The 20,266-nt window shown below is 44.9% G+C and overlaps 1 protein-coding gene across 1 annotated transcript in view; it reads right to left on the reverse strand.

The window, feature by feature from the left end:
* ippk (inositol 1,3,4,5,6-pentakisphosphate 2-kinase) overlaps positions 1 to 20,266 on the reverse strand; it is a 105,460-nt gene that overhangs the window by 43,083 nt on the left and 42,111 nt on the right. Inside the window, exons 3-7 of the mRNA XM_072472640.1 lie at positions 20,020 to 20,115; positions 17,389 to 17,455; positions 5,020 to 5,141; positions 2,613 to 2,702; positions 450 to 508 (exon numbers count right to left, since the gene is read on the reverse strand). Coding sequence (XP_072328741.1) covers positions 450 to 508; positions 2,613 to 2,702; positions 5,020 to 5,141; positions 17,389 to 17,455; positions 20,020 to 20,115 — 434 coding nt within the window. The remainder of the gene's footprint in view (positions 1 to 449; positions 509 to 2,612; positions 2,703 to 5,019; positions 5,142 to 17,388; positions 17,456 to 20,019; positions 20,116 to 20,266) is intronic.

Raw genomic sequence — 20,266 nt, forward strand, 5'->3', positions numbered from 1 at the left:
CTTACTAACCCAATGTAAAAAATGTCTCATGTCAGAATAAACTGTACATTGCACTAGGACAGGACAATATAGCTTATTTGCTCCTGGCCTAAAATATAGGAACAGGTGTAGGTTATTCAGCGCCTCAATCCTGTTCTGTCACACAATTAGATCACGGCTACTAGGCTCTGGCACTAATTTAGGTAACTCATCGTGTAATAAGTAATTCAAAGACATTCATTTTTACGTAGTTGAGGTGCATGACATTCAGTGCTCAGTTAGAGATCCCAGGAAAACACCTAAAAACATTTATACGCTTTGTAATTCAAAACAAGGGCTGACCACCAATTTCTCAGTAACCAATTTATACACATATCAATTTTTCCAGTTTAATTCAGTATTGTTCCAAAAAGATATCAGATCATCATGCAAACATTTATAGCATATCTTATTCAGAACTTGTACCTTACCCTGAGAAAAGATCAAGGGGACAATATTTACTGATCCTCTTCCATTTTCCATTTGCCACCTATTATAAAGAAACATACGAATTAGACCGAATACCTCAGATCAGGTAAATCGATATGGAATTGGTTTCAAATGGCCCAGATACAAAATATGAAATTTACACCAGAGAGCAATTTGCATCTTCAAAAAAATGTTCAAGTTTTGCCACAAAGAGAGCCCTCATGTATAAAACTGAAAAGTTGCAGATAAACGCATTATAAAAGTAAAGTATTTGAAGACCCAACAGGATGCTGCAAGGGGGTGGGTTGCGCCAGGATGGATTGAGAAGAAATTAAGGTCAATCTAAATGAAGAATGTTAAAACGGGCCAAATAGTCTTCCTCATCCGTAATTATCTTGCGATCCTCTGAAACCAGATTCACTTAGAGGAAGAAAATGGCACCCCTTGTTTCATGTACAGTTGCCCCAAACCGAAATAAAAATGCCTGCTATAGACATAATTTGCAAATAACCTGTTTATCGTGCTTACTATGGGGCAAGCATGAAGAACAGAAAAGCTGCAGGAGTGGATGGGATCCCAATGAAGATTTTCAAAATTGGAGAAGAAATCACCCGGCATCTCCACCAGCTGCTGCTGAAAAATCTGGGACAGAGAAGAAATTCCTGCCGACCTCAGGGATGCAGCCATCGCCATCATCCTTCATTTTGTCAGGAGCAAAGTTCCCAGTGGGACGGACATTGTCTACAGGATGGACAGGAATCTTTTCAAGCTCAAACGGCACGCGCGTGTGCATGTGTGTGTGTGCGCACTATAGAGTAGGGAGAGTCGGAAAAGGGGGTTTGGGTAAGGGGTATTAGGTAGTCATTGTTATATTTGTTAGTTTAAATTATATTACTGTTAAATAATTAAAGGTTATTGGTGTTAAATTTATAAACCTGGTGACTGCAACTTATTGGGCTCAGCCAAGGTCCTCAGATATTTTAAATAACATCTAATTTCACTTGTGTTGGGACTCTGGGTCAAGTGGAATCGACCGCGCATTAGGGGTCGTGACAATACTAATAGATTTGCTTTGCAGTTTACAGACATACGTCATGATCAGGTAAAATCATGTTCACTGTCTGAAGTCAAAGCAATCATGTCATTATTTCTGCTTATTGAGTATCAAATGCTTCTGTTCAACTTCTAAACTCAGAATGATCATCTAAATTTCTGACAAAGGGCATACCTCTATAATTGCATAATGTTTTATGGATACTGACTAATTTGCTGTGTATTCCCAGCATTTTCTATTTTTGCCTCATTATTGGGCTTTTGTTATGAAATCAAGAATAGCTGAATTAAAAATAATTTACAAACATAAAACTTAAACCCACCAAGACATGCAACATATAGCCACTGTGCAAAATGTTAGTTTACACGCAAAAAAAATCAATACAGCTCTGTTCACAAATAAGGATGACACACCAGGCCAGTACTGCACTGTTGGAGGTATCATTTTTCGAATTAAAGAGAGGCCCCCACTTGTCTGCTCGAGTGGATGTAATGGGACCAATAGCACTATCTCAAAGAAGAGCATGAGAGTTATCCCTGGTGTCCAGGCTAATGTTTATTCCTCAACCATCATGGGCGGCAGGGTAGCACAGTGGGTAGCACTGTTGCTTTACAGCACCAGGACCCGGGTTCGATTCACGGCTTGGGTCACTGTGTGGAGTCTGCGCGTTCTCCCAGTGTCTGCGTGGGTTTCCTGCGGGTGGTCGGTTTCCTCCCACAAGTCCCGAAAGACATGCTTGCTAGGTGAATTGGACATCCTGAATTCTCCCTCTGTGTACCCAAACAGGCACCGGAGTGTGGTGACTAGGGTTTTTTCCACAGTAACTTCATTGCAGTGTTAATCGAAGCCTACTTGTGACGCTAATGAAGATTATCATCACAGAAAACAATTCTGGTCATTATTATCCTGCCGTTTGATGGAGTTTGCTCTGCGCAGTTCGACTATTTTTCTATATTGCAAAATGACTACGAATTAAAAGTACTTCAACTGGCTGTAAAGTACTTTAAGTTATTTGGTGGTCATGAAAAGCTCTATATAAATGTTATTAGGATTTAAATATAATTTTGTAGATATCAAGAAATAAAAATTTATAGCCAATAAAAGCAAGTACCTTCAGATGCTGGTGCATGCAATAGCGGCACACGTGTCGCTTAATGTCCTTGGTAATGTGACTTGAGAAAGGAATAAATCCGCATTTAGGCTGTAAATAAAAGAGAAGGTAGATTATCCCGCTGGCAAGTCAGTGTGAAAATCAACCTTTTTTTGAATGCCTATTCTTAAAAAATCTGCTGTGACTTTTTGTTCAAGTGCGTCACAAAAATTTACATCAATACATCGATGGAATTTCCCAAACATTTTATTAATTGTAATTAAATGCTAAGTTTTCCTTTTAAATCAATAATTCTCAGAATGTGGGCAAGGCCATCAGAGATGGTGCAGGATGGTGAGGTGTTGAGGGGGGTGGAAGAAGCACTGTCGAGGCACATTCGTTGGAAGCAGAGCTACTGAAAGTGGAGTACAGGAATAAGGGCCTGAGAGCAAAGATCCAAGACCTGGAAAAAAGGTCTCGGCGGAAGAATCTAAGGATCACGTGGTTGCCTGAGGGGATGGAGGGCTCGAGGCCAACAGAGTACTTTTTGGCGATGCTCTGGAAGCTGTTGAGGAAGGGGGACAACGGCCCCTCCTTCGATCTGGATAGGGCCCATAGGTCGCTCCGGGCGAAGGAGCCACCAAGAGCTGCTTTCACAGGTACCAGATGAAGGAGAAGGTGCTGAGATGGGCCAATCAGAATCGTGAGGTGAGATGGGATGGCAGTAGTATTCAAATATACCAAGATGTTACAGTGGAGCTTGTGAGAAGGCGTGTAGTCTTTAACAGGGCGAAGGCAGCACCTTATAAGAGCGGAGTGTTTTGTAGTGGTCTACCCAGCAAAGCCAAGGGTCACAGATAACTCCATGGATCACTTCTTTGAGACGGCAGGGGGGAAGAGGCATTCATGTAGGCTGAAAGCTTTGGATTGAACTCAGAATGGGGGAAGTGGGACTTTGCTGTTGTTGTTGGAATGGGTGTGGGGATACTGTGGTAATATGGGGTGTGTTTTCTTTTGTTTATCTTTTCTGGTGCCCCTTATTCTCTCTGTACAAAGTTACTGTCAATTGAAAATGTGTTTGGGGGATTGTTCTCTTTGCTTTGGTTGCTTCTCTCCTTTTCTTGAGGATCCATGGGTTTGTGAAGGTATATGGAAGCAGAGAGGGAATTAGCAGTTTCTGGGGTGGATTGGGGGCGGGGGAGTTTCAATACTGAGGTGGATGGGTGGGGGTGGATGGTTTGTTTTTCTTTGTTGTCCATCTGGTAGAGGGGGACTCTGGAGCAGGGGAGGGGAGACTAGCTTGCCAGCAAACTGCCGTTCGGTAATGAACAGGAGTGAGGTGGAGGAGGGGCTGCAGCCTGTTGAACCTGTTCAGACAGTTTTCGGATTTACTTTTAGGTATCTGCAGGTTCAGGACTTTTGATAAGAAGGTCTCCCGTCTTTTTCGGTAGTGTCGCCATCGCCGCTATTGGAAAGGGTTCTGTTTGAGGAGAGAGAGGAGGGAGTACTCCGGGAATTTGTGGGAGGACCCTGGCGGAGGATACTGCATCCCTGGAGGGGAGTACAGCCAAGTGAGAGGAGTTGGGGGTGGAACTGTAGGAGGGGGTGTGGTGTGAAGCCCTGTGAAGTGTGAACGCCACTCCGTCATGCGCAAGACTTGACTTATGTAGTCAAAGGTGGTACACTGGATACATTTAACAAGGTTGAGGATGATTCACTATTCGAGGGAGTGGTGGATAAGTGTGAGCGCTGTGGAAGGGGCCCGGCAAACCATGCACAAATGTTCTGATCATGTCCTGAGCTTGAGATATTTTGGATCTCCTTCTTCAGCACCATGTTGACGATTGTACAAATTGAATTGGAGCACAGTTCCTTAGGGGCCATATTTGGGGTGTCAGACCTGCCACAGCTGCAGACAGGTGTGGGGGTGGATGTATTAGTCTTTGCCTCACTGAGTGCTTGTAGGCAGGATCTTTTGGGGTGAAGGTCAGCTTCTCCATGCAATGCCTCAGTATGATTGGGGGATCCTATGGAGTTTCAACATCTTGAGAAGATTAATACATCCATAAGGGATGCAATTGAGGGATTCTACAAAAGATGGCAGCCGTTTATTTTATTTTTTAAAGAGTTCATCAACGTCATTGTTAGGTGGCGGGTTGGGGTTTTATCGGTGCGTTCGTGGTTTGTTTTCTTGTTTTGTACTTATCAAAAAATGTTTTGGAACAAGATTTGTTTTTTAAAAATATACAGCACATACAAAATTAATTACAGAACTAGGGAAAGATATGGAGGTCCCTGATAATGGGTTGTCCTATTAGGAATGGAGAAAATGACGAATCTCAAAGCAATGGCAAATAATTCTTTATCACTGTAACCAAGATTAGCGATTTATAGAAAAGTGAAAATGATTCAACGTTCATCCAATTACCTTGATTTCTATACAGAGGGGTGGTCGTTTTTCAATTTGATGGCAGGTTTGGAATTTGGTGAGATCTGGAAGGCATAAAGCATACCCACTGAAGGCGTCCATCACTTTATTGCAACGTGATCCTGTGAAGTAAAATAGAGATGTATTTCTGAACGCAAATACAATTCCGTCGTGACAATTTTAGATTTGTAACAAGGTGGATCCTGTCAAATTCAGAATTAGTAAGTGGATTTCAATATATTCCATTAAAGTATTTTCAGTTGGTGTCTCAATTTTGACACCAGTCACTGGATAACAATTTAATTCACTTTTTCAAAAATATACTTTTTAAAAAAAATAAATTTAGAGTATCCAATTATTGTTTTCCAATTTAAGGGGCAATTTAGTGTGGCCAATCCACCTAACCTGCACATCCTTGGGTTGTGGGGGTGAGACCCATGCAGACACGGAGAGAATGTGCATACTGCACATGGACAGTGACCCAGGGCCGGGATTCGAACCTGGGTCCTCAGCACAGCAGTCCCAGTGCTAACCACTGCGCCACATGCCTCCCTCAAAAATATACTTTATTCATAAAACTATCTAAAAGTACAAAACAATTCAAAATCTCATAACTAAAAGTGGAAGAATATTCAACTATTCTATCCATATTCAATGACAAGCATGCAGCTTGAGAGGCTCTGCAGCATCACCAGCCAATAGTGTAAAATGGCTGAGGTGTCTAAAATAGGAACAGGAATAGGTCATTCAGCCCATCGAACCTGCTCTGCCATTTATTGCGTTCATACCTGATCGTACACTTCAATGCCTTTTACACCCACTACCCCCATAACCCTTTACAATATTGTTAATTATAAATTTAACAATCTTTGCTTTCCACATACACAATGACTGAGCTTCCTCACCCCTGTGGGGTTGAGAATTCCAAAGATTCACAGCTCTTTGTGTTAAGATTTTCTCCTTATTTCGGTCTCAAGTGGCATCCACCTTTTTTTAAATTGTGTCCTCTGGTTCTAGATTCCCCAACCAGTGGGAATCTCTTACCTGCATTTACCTTGTTTATTCTGTTAAGTATTTTGCAGGTTTCAGTGAGATTACCTCATTGGTGATCTTGCCCCCATTGCAGCTCTGCGGAGGATGCCCCAAATTTATAGTCCTAGACCTAGAACCTGCCAATCTGCAACACTCAGTCGTGGACAACTCTTTACACTGGAAGACTAAAGGTTTCAGACAGACCAAAGACCAAACTGTGAGCAATTTTGGGCCCCGTATCCAAGGAAGGATGTGCTGGCCTTGGAAAGGGTCCCTAGGAGGTTCACAAGAATGATCCCTGGAATGAACAGCTTGTCATATGAGGAACAGTTGAGGACTCTGGGTCTGTACTCATTGCAACTTACAGAATACTGCGAGGCCTGGATAGAGTGGACGTGGAGAGGGTGTATCGACTTGTAGGAAAAACTAGAACCAGAGGGCACAACCTCAGACTAAAGGAACGATCCTTTAAAGCAGAGATGAGGAGAAATGTCTTCAGCCAGAGGGTGGTGAATCTGTGGAGCTCTTTGCCACAGAAGGCTGTGGAGGCCAAATCACTGAGTGCCTTTAAGACAGAGATAGATAGGTTCTTGATTAATAAGGGGCTCAGGAGTTATGGGGAGAACGCAGGAGAATGGGGATGAGAAAAATATCAGCCATGGTTGAATGGCGGAGCAGACTCGATGGGCCGAGTGGCCTAATTCTGCTCCTCTGTCTTATGGTCTTACCTTTCATCAAGCTGATGATCCTCCAGCAGAAGTTGATACTTCTCGCATCCCTGGGAACAGCTGATAGAGCTGAGCTCTGCGTCGTGGAGCTCTGCATGAAACTCGGGGGGCGGGGGGAACACAATCTCTTTCCAGACGTTCTTTGCAAAGGCTCATTCCAGACTCTATCCCCCACAGCCACTAGAGGGCACCATGCGGTAGTGCAGAGACTTGCAGGCCATGCATGAAGGAACTGACAGGAGTGCCTTTCTCACCTTTGGGTTTATCTGAGAGTTCTGGCAATTAGGTGTTCTGTCAAATGGCTTTGACAGAGAACCATCTGACAAGATCCGACTTCGCCTTTTCCCACAGAACCTCAAGGATATTTACGAGGGCGACTGGGTAAAAGTCAATTTTTGATTGAACTTTACAGTCCACAGGTAATACCAGGTGTAAGGGTCCTTCCTGATGATTTCCTTATCTCCCCTTTCTTTATTTTTGCTGTCATCTTTTTGATCCATGGATGCTTTATAGACATATATCTTTAAGTCAAGCAGCTGAGGTGAGGAGGAATTCAGTGGCAGAGTGGTTAGCACAGTTGCTTCACAGCACCAGGGACCGGGTTCAATTCCCGGCTTGGGTAACTGTCTGTGCGGAGTCTGCGCGTTCTTGTCATGTCTGCGTCGGTTCCCTCCGGGCGCTCCGATTTCCTCCCACATGTCCCAAAAGACGTGGTTGTTAGGGGAATTGAACATTCTGAATTCTCCCTTAGAATACCCGAACAGGTGCCGGAGTTTGGTGACATGGGGATTTTCACAGTAACTTCATTGCAGTGTTAATGCAAGCCTACTTGTTACACTATTAAAAATTCTTATTATAATTCAAGAAGTTGCAACATAGTATATGGTGCCACTAGCTTTGGACAGCAAGACCCAGACTTCTCGGCACCCGAGAGATGTGGTGGGACTCGGTTCAATTGATTGGCTGCTGGCCACTGCATCGGCCAAGGAAGTATTCTGCCTGGTAACACGCGAAAGATTCATTCATTGATTCATTCATTCTTTGGTTCTCTCTCTACCTCTGTATTTCTGAAACTGGCGGCTGTAATTATTGGGCAGCCAAGGGCCAAAGACTTTGGGTATTTTTAAATAATTTTTAGTTAATTCAATTGTGTTGAGACTCTGGGTCAAATGGGCTGGAATTGAGCATGGGAGTAGCCCAGGGAGTCATAACATGGGCTTATTTTTAGATCATCATAGAATTTACCATGCAGGAGGCCATTCGGCCCATCGAGTCTGCACCGGTTCTTGGAAAGAGCACCCTACCCAAGGTCAACACCTCCACCCTATCCCCAAAACCCAGTAACCCCACCCAACACTAAGGGCAATTTTGGATACTACGGGCAATTTAGCATGGCCAATCCACCTAACCTGCACATCTTTGGACTATGGGAGGAAACCTGAGCACCCGGAGGAAACCCACGCACACACGGGGAGGATGTGCAGAATCCGCACAGACAGTGACCCAAGCCGGAATCGAACCTGGGACCCTGGTGCGGTGAAGCAATTGTGCTATCCACAATGCTATCGTGCTGCCCTATTATGGTTTAGAGAAAGTTCTTGAGGGGTGTTTTTTTTTTTTTTTTAAAACTGATGGCAAAACAGGTCATCCCAAAGCAAATGATCCTGAATTTCCCACTCAACCAACTTAGATGGAGCAAACGTTGAGCAGTTTAATCTTCCAGATGCAGAGCACTGTAACTTGTAATGGAACAGACTGAATCCAAAGGCTCAATTTACAGACTAGTCAGTGAAAATTCTTCACTACTGAAATAGAGTAACACCAGCAAACTTTGCTGGCAGGAAATCACCGTCAACAATGTAGAGGACAGCTAGCATGAATAAAGGCAATATCATCTCAATCAGCTGTCGGGCCTGGCAACAGGTCTGCCCATACTTGCATAATTAACAATGGGGAACAAAGCCTTGAACATTACAGTCACATAGCCAAGTCCATAACTTGCCTTCAATTCCAATTATTTCTCATAAGGAATTTTATCAAATGCATTTTGGAAGTCCAAATAAACTGCATCCACATTCCCCCGTCTATTACATTAGCTGTCTCCTCAAATAATTCAGTTAGATTGATCAGACGTGACCCACCCTTCATATTTGTTCTCTCTAATCAGCTCAACTTCTCTAAACAATCACTGTCCTTAAATTCCAGAATTTTTCTCAAAACGGATGATTAACTCTATTCTGTTGGTCCACATTAACAGGAGTTCAAGGACTTGAAACTGACAGCTAATCTTCTCCTGTAGAGGTTTGCTCCAATCTACTGCAACCAGAAAAGGTGTGTTCGGGTGTTTTAAAATGTTGAATGCAGTGTGACACAAAGTACGCATCCTTCAACCATCCCAGTGTTCCAGTAAATTAGTTTATCTTACAGTAATGTTTTATTGGACAACAGCTTTCTGGACGCCGTTTAACAGATGTAAAAAAACACAATGGCACTGTTAATTGTTGTTGCAAAGCATGCCCAATAGCAACATGGGCGTGTATGTTAAGCAATAAAAGAACATAGAGTACTTTATGGTCACAATCAGGGCAAACAAATTTCACTTCCTTCCCAAATATTATAATTCAGTTAACATTAGTTTTTATGCATCCTTTATTATCAGGTGTTCATCTGCACTGCCCACAATCTGTACCCAGGTGCATAAGAATGAAATGTCTTTGTCTTTCAAGACTGGATAATGGCTCATGAAAGAATTCCAACATTCAACTCTGAGAACAAAGTGATTCATGCTCTGAGACGAGGCTGAATGCACTTGTACTATTTTGCAATTGTTAAGCGAACAGAGAAACATTTGAGTAAAGCTCAGCTTGCATCCCAAATTCAACACTCCTGTTATAGGCTAAAATAGTCACTTTTCCTTGAAATCAAATGTCAGACATCAACACTCTCTTACTGTCCCCTCTGTCCTCTTGTTAAGACAGCAACCTGGTAGGTTGACCCTGTCCCAATAGTTATCAGTCAAATCAGCTACCAGCTGAGTCTACACCTATTCCTTTGTAAATAGAACCTCAAGTCTAACTCAGGATGTTTCACCATTTTGATGTAGAAGGATCTGGGTGTAATTTACATGTTGTGAAACAGTCAAAGTTGTGAGAAAGAGTAGGAGATGCATGACTCATTACATGGATGCCTGTAATTTGGCAGGTATGTGTACGCACCCAACTGGGATGATGCCGGATTTGAGAAGAGGTTATTCGGGGCGATTCCAGATTTGCACTCTCACCAGCTGACCATGGGAGGGATGATTTAAATTGTGAAATGGGGCCGAGGTTGGATAGGTTGAGCCTCAAGTTGATGGGAGGTAGAGGATGGCGCGAGGGCTGGGAGGGTTTATGGAGAGGATGGAGATGGCAGCACGGTGGAGCACTGCTGCCTCTCGGCACCACAGTCCCAGGTTTGATCCCGGCCCTGGGTCACTGTCCGAGTGGAGAATGCACATTCTCTGTGTCTATGTAGGTTTTGTCCCCACAGCCCAATGATGTGTAGGGATTGGCCATGCTAAATTGCCTCTTAATTGGAAAAATGAATTGGGTACTCTAAATTTATAATTTAAAAAAAAGGAGAGAATGGGGATGGTGGATCCATGGAGGTTCAGGTACCCAGGAGAGAGGGAGTATTCCTTCTTCTCGCATGGATATAGGGTGGAGACCAGGTTCCATTTCTTTGTAGTGAGCTAGGCTGATTGGGGTGGTAGCGGTGGTTTATGGACCACCCCCACACTGGTTAATTGTGAGACTTTGCTCGGGACAGGCACAGAGGCGAGGGTGGAGGTTGGATTCGGGGCTTTTGGCTGATCGGGAGTTCTGTGGGAAGGTGAAAGTGGTGATTATGTTGAGGTTAATCAAAATGGGGAGGTGTCGACACTCATCTTTTTGGAGGCCTTGAAAGCGATGGTCCAGAGGGAAATTATTTCATTCAAGGTCCATAGAGATAGGTTGAGGGGGGGAGGAGCACCGGCGGTTATTGAACGAGATAGTGGAGGTGGACAGGAGGTATTCGGTGGACCCCACGAAGGATCTGTTAGCAGATAGGAGAAAAGTTGCAGGGGCAGTTTGACCAATTGACAACAGGAAGGGTGGTGGCTTTCGGTGACGACAATGGAGTGAAAGGTCGCACATTCAGCAGCTCTCGCCCTTAGTGGTTTTTTTAATGGTTTTTAAGCTGAAGTTTTCAGGAAATTTCTCAACACAAGTTGATCGAAGGAAGAGGAAAAGGAGGTGACCCTCAATTTATGGAATCGTGTCCAAATAAGAGTCGAGAAAGAATCCAAAAGATGAGTGAAAGCAAGGCTCAGAGGCCACCGAGCACAATGGCAACGAGACAAAGTGTGCCCACGCCAGCTCACTGGTCGATGGAGCAATGGGTAGAGTATCTGGATTGTTCGCCCGGCAGCGTAAGGAGTGTGCAGAAGACATGACCCAGGTGATAGCCTCGGTTAAGGAGGTGGTTGACCGGATGGAGGAGAAAATGACAACCCAGGGACAGGAGATTAAAAAGTTGCAGGAGCAGGCGACTGAACGAGAGTCGTCGTCCACTGCAATGACTTTGGAAATTAGCATACTACAGGACAGCCAGAGAGATTGCTGGATAAGGTAGAAGACTTGGAGAACCGGTCTCGCAGGCAAAATATCCGAATCGTCGGGCTCCCAGAGGGAAAGGAGAGATCAGATGTACGTATGTGGGGAAGATGCTGCAGGAGATGGTCGGGGCCGATGTGTTTGACAAGCCACTGGAGGTGGATGGGCACATAGGGTGCTCGTACGTAAGCCCCAGGGTCGTGAGCCCCTGAGGACCATGGTGGTGAGGCTGCATCGGTTCCTCGACAAGGAGCATATCATGAAGTGGGCCAGACAGACGAAACGGTACACGTGGGAAGAATCAGAGACCCGGGTGTACTAAGATTGGGGACCAGAACTAGCAAAGAGGAGAGCAAGTTTCAACAAAGTTAAGGCAGCCCTGTTTGCGAAAGACATTAAATTTGGACTGCTATATCCGGCTCGTCTTTGGGTGACCTTCGAGAACCGGGAGCTGTACTTCAACTCTCCGGAAGAGGTGGAGGTGGCTAATCTGGCTTAAGGACTTTTAAATTCAAACTGTGGTGGACGGAGTTTGGGGGAAGGGGTAAAGTGTGGGGGGGGGCTTTCTAATTCTGCGAGTTAAGTCACGATGTTCAGGAAGAAGAGGGGTTTTTCTTGTGTAATTTGATTTTGATCTATTGCATTATGTACTGGGTTACAAAGGAAAAAACTTAAGTTGCGAAGGAGGGGGGGTTCTTTTCTGTAAGAAAGATGGTTGATTCTTGCTTGCATAATTTTGCTTAAGCTGCTTGAAACTTCTTCTATTGTGTTTGATTCTGTTTGAAGGTGATGGGACTGTTAAGAATCGGTTAAAGGGGGAGGGGTGGGGCCCTGTTGCCTGCGCACTGGGGGGAGGGGTGGGGCCCTGTTGCCTACGCACTGGGGGGAGGGGTGGGGCCCTGTTGCCTGCGCACTGGGGGATGGTGTGTCTTCTTTTGGGGATTGTTGTTATTGTGTTGAATGCTTGTGCTATGTTTAGGGGGGGTGGAATCTGGCAGATGGCAGGGAGCCAATGGGCTAGCTGGATAGTTAGTTCACGGGAGTAAAGTGGGGAGGGAACTGAGGAAAGACGAGGGGGGGTGGGGACTGCTGACTGATAAGGGACAGCTAGGAGACTGGAGATGAGATAGCGGTCACCACCAAGGTGCAGATCAAGTGAGGTGCAGAACACTGGCTAGGGGCTGGCCTTGGAAAGGTCATGGCTGATGAACAGGGGAGGGGGGTAAGGGCCTCCCCGACCAGGCTGGTTACGTGGAATGTTCGTGGACTGAACGGGCCGGTTCGCACACCTGAGACAGTTAAAAGCGGACGTGGCCAGGTTACAGGAGACACACCTGAAGCTCGGAGACCAAATTAGATTAAAGAAGGGATGGTCGGGCAAGTGTTTCATTCAGGACTGGACATTAAAACAAGGGGGTGGCTATCCTGGTTAACAAAAGTATGACATTCGAGGTGGGGAAGATAGAGGCAGACCCGGGGGGCAGATTTGTTCTGGTTAGTGGGAAGCTAGAGGGAATGGCAATGGTGCTGGTGAATATATATGCCCCAAACTGGGATATCACATTGGTCAGGAAGATGCTGGGAACGATCCCAGACCTTGACTCGCACCGGCTGATCAAGGGTGATAACTTTAATACGGTCCTGGACCCAAGATTGGACCGGTCGAGTGCTAGGTCGGGAAAACTATCGGCAAAGGAACTGTGGGGGTTCATGGAGCGCATGGGAGGGGTGGATCCGTGGAGAGTTGAGAGACCAAGGAACAGGGAATATTCATTCTACTCCCATGTACATAAGGTGTACTCCAGGATAGATTTCTTTATGCTTGATAAAACATTGTTAGCAGTGGTTGAGGACACTGAGTACTCAGGAATTGTAGTTTCAGATCACACACCAAAGTGGATAACCTACGGGCAGGCACGGGAATGCCCCAGCGGCCACAGTGGAGACTAGATATTGGGCTGTTAGCGGATGAGGAGATCTGTGAGCGAGTGAGAGAGGTCATTTGGGGGTACATAAAGATCAATGACACAGGAGAGATTGCGGCTGGGGTGGTCTGGGAGGCACTGAAAGTGGTTATTGGAGGGGAATGTATTTGTGAAGGAGAGGCAGCTCTCTAGTAATATTTTAAAATTGTTGAATCCAATTATGACTCTGTCGGGGGGCCGCACACCAGATGTGATAGTATCCATGGACGTGGAGAAGGCATTTGACCAGGTAGAGTGGAGGTATTTGTTTGGAATTCTGGGTAGGTTTAGGTTTGGACCGAGATTTGTGGCATGGGTGGATTGCAGTATGTGTCCCCCATGGGAAGCGTACGAACGAATGAGACGAGCTCAGGCTATTTCGGGTTAAAAAGGGGGACGAAGCAGGGGTGCCCGATGTCGCCGTCGTTATTCGCATTGGCAATTGAGCCTTTGGCCACGACCTTCTGGGCCTTGTTTGAGTGGCGGGGGATTGTGGCGGGGGGGGGGGTACCAAGGGGTGAGTTCAGGTACTGGCAGGTGTGGGGCGTGGTGCGAAAGGAGCTGCCTTCGTTCCCCCAATTATCAGAGTACACGTGACTGGAGCAAATGCTGCTCCCAGATGAAGTGGGGGAGGGGAGGATTGGGGATATATATGGTGGTTGGAAGAGAAGGGCAAGACATTAGTGAAAAGGATCAAGCGGAAATGGAGTGGGAGGAGGAGCTGGGGAGGGAAAGGGATTGGGGACTCTGGTGTGTGGTGATGCGGCAAATGGACTCAACCTACCCCTGCGCAAGAATGAGTTTGAAACAATTTAAAGTGGTGCACAGGGTCCACATGACTCGGGCTCGGATGAGTGGGATTTTTCCAGGGGTAACAGATGGATGTGAGATGTGTGAGCAGGGGCTGGCAAATTAAGGTCATGTTCTGGGGATGCAAGGGGTTGGAGAGTTATTGGGAGGCAGTGTTCGGGACCCTATCAAGGGTAGTAGGGATAGAGGTGAAGCCGGGTCCCATGCTGGCAATCTTTGGGATGCCGAGGTGCTGGAGGGAAAGATGGCCATAGTAAATCAACAGATGTGATTAGAGGTTATAAAAAGAATAAAAGGATAAATCTAAACGCTCTGTATCTGAATGCACGTAGCATTCGATGAACTGAGGGCACACAGAAATAAATACGATTTGATAGCCATTATGAATATATGCCTGCAGGAATATTGAATATTGAAGGATACAGCATATTTAGCAAGTACAGGAAGTGAGGAAAGGAGGAGAAGTGGCTCTGTTAGTTAATGATGGTATTAGCACAACAGAGAGCTATGATACAAGTTCAGGAAGTCAGGATGGGGAAACAGTTTCGGTGGAGATGAGAACTGTTAAAGGCAAGAAGTCACAAGTGGGAGTTGGGTAAAGGCCTCGAACAGTAACCACAGTCAGGTGCAGCATAAAGGAAGAAATAATTGGATCTGGTCAGAAAAACACAGCGATAATCATGGGAGATTTTAACCTATATATAGACTGGAAACATCAGATGGGAAATGGTAGCCTTGATGAAGAGATCACTGAATATTTTCAGGATAGTTTTAGAATAGCATATTCTGGAGCCAACCAGAGAGCTTTGTTTCTAGACATGGGGCGAAATTCTCCCCCAACGGCGCGATGTCCGCCGACTGGCGCCCAAAACGGCGCCAATCAGACGGGCATCGCGCCGCCCCAAAGGTGCAGAATGCGCCGCATCTTTGGGGGCCGAGCCCCAACATTGAGGGGCTAGGTCGGCGCCGGAGGGATTTCCACCCCGCCAGCTGGCAGAAACGGCCTTTGTTGCCCCGCCAGCTGGCGCGGAAATGACATCCCCGGGCGGCGCATGCACGGGAGTGTCAGCGGCCGCTGACAGTTTCCCGCGCATGCGCAGTGGGGAGAGTCTCTTCCGCCTCCGCCATGGTGGAGGCCGTTGCAGAGGCGGAATGGAAAGAGTGCCCCCACGGCAGAGGCCCGCCCGCGGATCGGTGGGCCCCGATCGCAGGCCAGGCCACCGTGGGGGCACCCCCCGGGGTCAGATCGCCCCGCGCCCCCCCCAGGACCCCGGAGCCCGCCCACGCCGCCTTGTCCCGCCGGTAAATACCTACTTTAATTTACGCCGGCGGGATAGGCAATTTCTCGGCGGGACTTCGGCCCATCCGGGCCGGAGAATTGAGCGGGGAGGCCCGCCAACCGGCGCGGCCAGATTCCTGCCCCCGCTCAATCTCCAGTACCGGAGACTTCGGCAACCGGCAGGGGACGGGATTCACGGCGGCCAAAGGCCATTTTCCGACCCGCTGGGGGGTCGGAGAATGACGCCCAAGGTATTGTGCAAAGAGTTAGGAATAATTAATGATCTCATTGGTAGCAGTGACCATAATATAATTACATTTTACATTCAATTTGAGGGAGAGGGGAGTAGGTTTGAGATAGTGTTTTTAAAACTTAAAGAGGAGCAATTAGGAGGGAAAGAAAGCTGAACTGACTAAAGTGAATTTGCAAATTAGACTAAAGGTAGGTCAATAAAGATGCAATGGCAAACATTTAAGGGGATATTTCAGAATGCACAGAATAATTACATTACAACAAGTAAGAAAAAGTCCAAGTGATGGACCCACCTTCCTGGTTAATCAGAAAAGTTAGTATCAAACTTAAAGTCAAAGCATACAATTGTGCAAAGACAGTGAGCAGGATAGAAGATTTGACTGAATACAAGGAAAAACAAAGATGATGAAAAGAATAATGCGAAAGAAATATATGATAGGAGGAATAAGAAAGCATATTAAATGGATAGTTTCACATTTTCCCACATTATACTCCATTTGCCAAATCCTTGCCCACTTAACTTCTCTGTCCCTTGTTGCATCCTAATGTCCTCTTCACAACTTTTTGTGTCATCAGTAAATTTGGGTGGGTATAGAGGGATATGGGCCAAATGATAGAAACTGGGCGGCATGGACAAGCTGGGCCGAAGGGCCTGTTTCGATGCTGCATGACTCTACGACTCTATTGGCAACCATCCTTTCAATCCCTTCATCCAAGTCATTCTTATAAATTGTAAACTGTTGCATTCCCAGCACTGATTCCTGTGGCACATCACTTGTTATATCTTGCCAACCTGAAAAATACCCATTTATGTCTACTCTGCTTCCTATTAGCCAGTCAATCTTCTATCTATTATGTTATCTCCTTCAACATGAGTTTTTATTTTCTGCACGAATCTTTGATGTGGCACTTCTATCAAATACCTTCTGGAAATCCAAGTGCAGTACATCCACTGGTTTGCTTTTATCCATTGCACAGGTTACTTCCCCAAAGAGCTCCCAATAAGTTGGTTAATCATGATTTCCCTTTCACAAAACCATGTTTACTTTGCCTGCTTATCTTGAGCTTATTCAAGTGCCCTGGGGGTAAATGGGGTGCCAATTAAGTGGGCTGCTCTGTCTTGGGCGACGTTGAGCTTCTTGTGCTGTTGGAGCTGAACTCATCCAGGCAAATGGAGAATATTCCATCACATTCTTGACTTGTGTCTTATAAATGGTGGACGGACTTTGGGAGTTGGGAGGCAAATTACTCACCACAGAATTCCAAGACTCTGACCTCCTTTTGTCGCTCCTATATTTATATGGCTGATCCAGTTCAGTTTTCAGTGGAGGTAACCCTTCAGATGCAGATGTCTGAACATTCACACCAATAATGTTCTCCCCAGGTCAGTGCTGCAACAATTCTCCCAGATGGTATCCTGAGCCCAAATTCATCCATAAACACCCCCATCATAAAGCCAAAAGTGGGGATATTTACTGATAGACAGTGTTGACGACTAGCAACTCCTCAGATATTGAGCAGTCTGTGCTTGCATACAGCATGACCTGGGCAACATTCAAACTTGGACTTTCATTCATTTAATCTAGCCTCAACCCAGACAAATATGAGTTGAACGGAACAGATTTTCAACACCACTGCAAAACAAAAACATTATTGCTTTTATAGCATACCTGACCGTTCTGGTTGGATCTTCAATGCCAGTTGTGTTACGAAGTCCAGTGGTAGCTGAATAACTTCCTAAAATAAAAGATAGGGTGCGTGGGGTTATATTTCTATACTTCATTGTTAAATATTTCTTTTTACAATTTGTCACTGTTTAACGTCCTTGAGACAATAAGTATTAAGCTCCCTAACTTAAAACTCTACTGTAATTAGCATTTACTTTCACCATATTGTCGATTGGACTGCTAAATAAGCTTTTGAACTGAGGTCACTAATACTTTACTTAGTCAGATTAATCAGAAATAGTTCACGGATAGAATTTTCCATTGTTTTGTTCATCAAATGTAAAATAGGGTTAGAGGTAGATACTATGTCCAACATTGTAACAATATTATTTAACAAAATTTGTCTCCGAGAAAATATCTAGTCAGCTTTTGTCTGGTTTCCTTTTCATTTGTTTGGCATATATATTCACGATCAGAAAATGTTTCATGACCTATGCAAAAACATTCTGAATTATGACAAACAGTGGACTACAATTAAAGTAATTTGCAATAAACAAACTTCCCTTCCAGAACAAAATAACTGGCCAAATCCATCAGTGGATACAAATTTTAAACAAGATTTTATTTTCCCCATGGTATCACTTGGAGGCAAACGAGTAATGCAAAGGGGAAGTATAGAAAGGTATAAACTGGTATGAACATTTGGACCTAGTTTACCTCCAATTGGCAAAATACTACGAGGAGTCTGTGGAAAAATAAAATGATAGCTGGGAAAACAATGTTCAAGAATGTTACAGCAACGTACGTGTTATTTTTAAAAATTAAATGCACAGTGAAGGCAGCAAAGAAATCAGTGAAAAACAGGGAACCCTCAGGATTAAATTAAATTCACAAAACAGAGGATATGACTAACTGGCACTACCAGGGTGTCATGTTAAAACTGCAGGGTGCCCAGGTGCCAGGGCACTGCCCAGCCCTGTCCCCAAACACTCAAGGGGCTCTATTGGCCTCAGAAACTCTGGTGTGGCCATCATGCCTTGACTCCACTTGTGGAGACCAGTAGTAATCGGCACCCAGTTAAGATCTGGCCAGTGCGGCCGGTGACTCCCAGGCGCTGAAAGAATCCAGCCTCAAATATTTAACTAGGACCAATGGCTCATATAAATATGATTATCTGGATGACGCCCAGCGAGGCCACCCGGCGCAAAGCCCGATTTCAGCTTCTTCGGCGATGGTCCGGCATAACAAGATTGGCGCCAGATGCAATGCAGTGGGAAAATCGCATCCATAATCTTATACATTTCATAGGCAGATGTTTTACTTTGGTGAGTGTCAGGCATTCTGGCTACATGACCAACCCAACACAGATGTGACTGTCTCAATATTGTGTGGATACTTAGCATGCTAGCCCAGGTAAGCCCCTCAGTGTCTGGTATTTGTCCTGCCGCCTGATCTTCAGATGCTCTTGACAGCAGCTCAAGCTAAAGTGGTGGAATGTCTTGAAGTGACACTGGTACACAGTGGAAGTTTCATAAGAACATAAGAACTAGGAGCAGGAGTAGGCCATCTGGCCCTTCGAGCCTGCTCCGCCATTCAATGAGATCATGGTTGATCTTTTGTGGACTCAGCTCCACTTTCCTGCCTGAACACCATAACCCTTTATTCGTTTCTTCTTCAAAAAAACTATCTTTATCTTGAAAACATTTAATGAAGGAGTCTCAACTGCTTCACTGGGCAAGGAATTCCATAGATTCACAACCCTTTGGGTGAAGAAGTTCCGCCTAAACTCAGTCCTAAATCTACTTCCCCTTATTTTGAGGCTATGCCCCCTAGTTCTTTCTATAAGATCCCTCTCTCCCCTCTCCCCCCCCCTCCCCCCCCACCCCCGCATCCTTATAAATTCCAATGAGTACAGACCCAGTCTATTCAACCTCTCTTCGTAATCCAACCCCCTCAACTCTGGGATTAACATAGTGAATCTCCTCTGCATGCCCTCCAGCGCCAGTACGTCCTTTCTCAGGTAAGGAGACCAAAACTGAACACAATACTGCAGGTGTGGCCTCACTAACACCTTATACAATTGCAGCATAACCTCCCTAGTCTTAAACTCCATCCCTCTAGCAATGAAGGACAAAACTCTATTCGTCTTCTTAGTCATCTGTTGCACCTGTAAACCAACTTTTTTGTGACTTGTGCACTAGGACACCCAGGTCCCTCTGCACAGCAGCATGTTTTAATATTTTATAATTTAAATAATAATCCCTTTTGCTGTTATTCCTACCAAAATGGGTAACCTCACATTTGTCAACATTGTATTGCATCTGCCAGACCCTAGCCCATTCACATGTATTTCGCAAAGTGAACAGGACTTTTGCTCTGTAGGCTTTTGCTCTTCATTTTGGTACTGATGCGCAAAGTCTATGGAACAATATACTTGCATCGTCTATTCTTGCATGCATCTTATTGTTAATGGACAGCTCAAGAGGGATGCTGCTGAAATAACCTGCAATTAATGTTTATCTCACCTCACTGCGAAAAAATACTGTAGGTATGGCTGAGTGTTGATTGAATCCAAAGTACAATCTCAGGTGATGGACAAATACATCAAACATCAAGAAATTTAAAATTTCTTACCCCAGGCTGTACAAAGTTATCACCCAATAAAAGTTTCATCACGTGTTTACTGAAATCTACAATGTTCTTTAGTCGACGGGGAGCTTCTTCCAATGCCTGCAATTTTAAATCGTCTGTTAACATTCCAAAGATGAGTCTGTACTTACAAGTTCACATTTTTTGAACTTACAAGTTCAAATTTCAACACTGCAAAACACTCCTTAAATATGCATGCAAAAATATTTTTAACATTTAACTCTAATTCCAA

This window comes from Scyliorhinus torazame, chromosome 13, assembly GCF_047496885.1.
Source record: "Scyliorhinus torazame isolate Kashiwa2021f chromosome 13, sScyTor2.1, whole genome shotgun sequence".
Taxonomy (NCBI): Eukaryota; Metazoa; Chordata; class Chondrichthyes; order Carcharhiniformes; family Scyliorhinidae; genus Scyliorhinus; species Scyliorhinus torazame.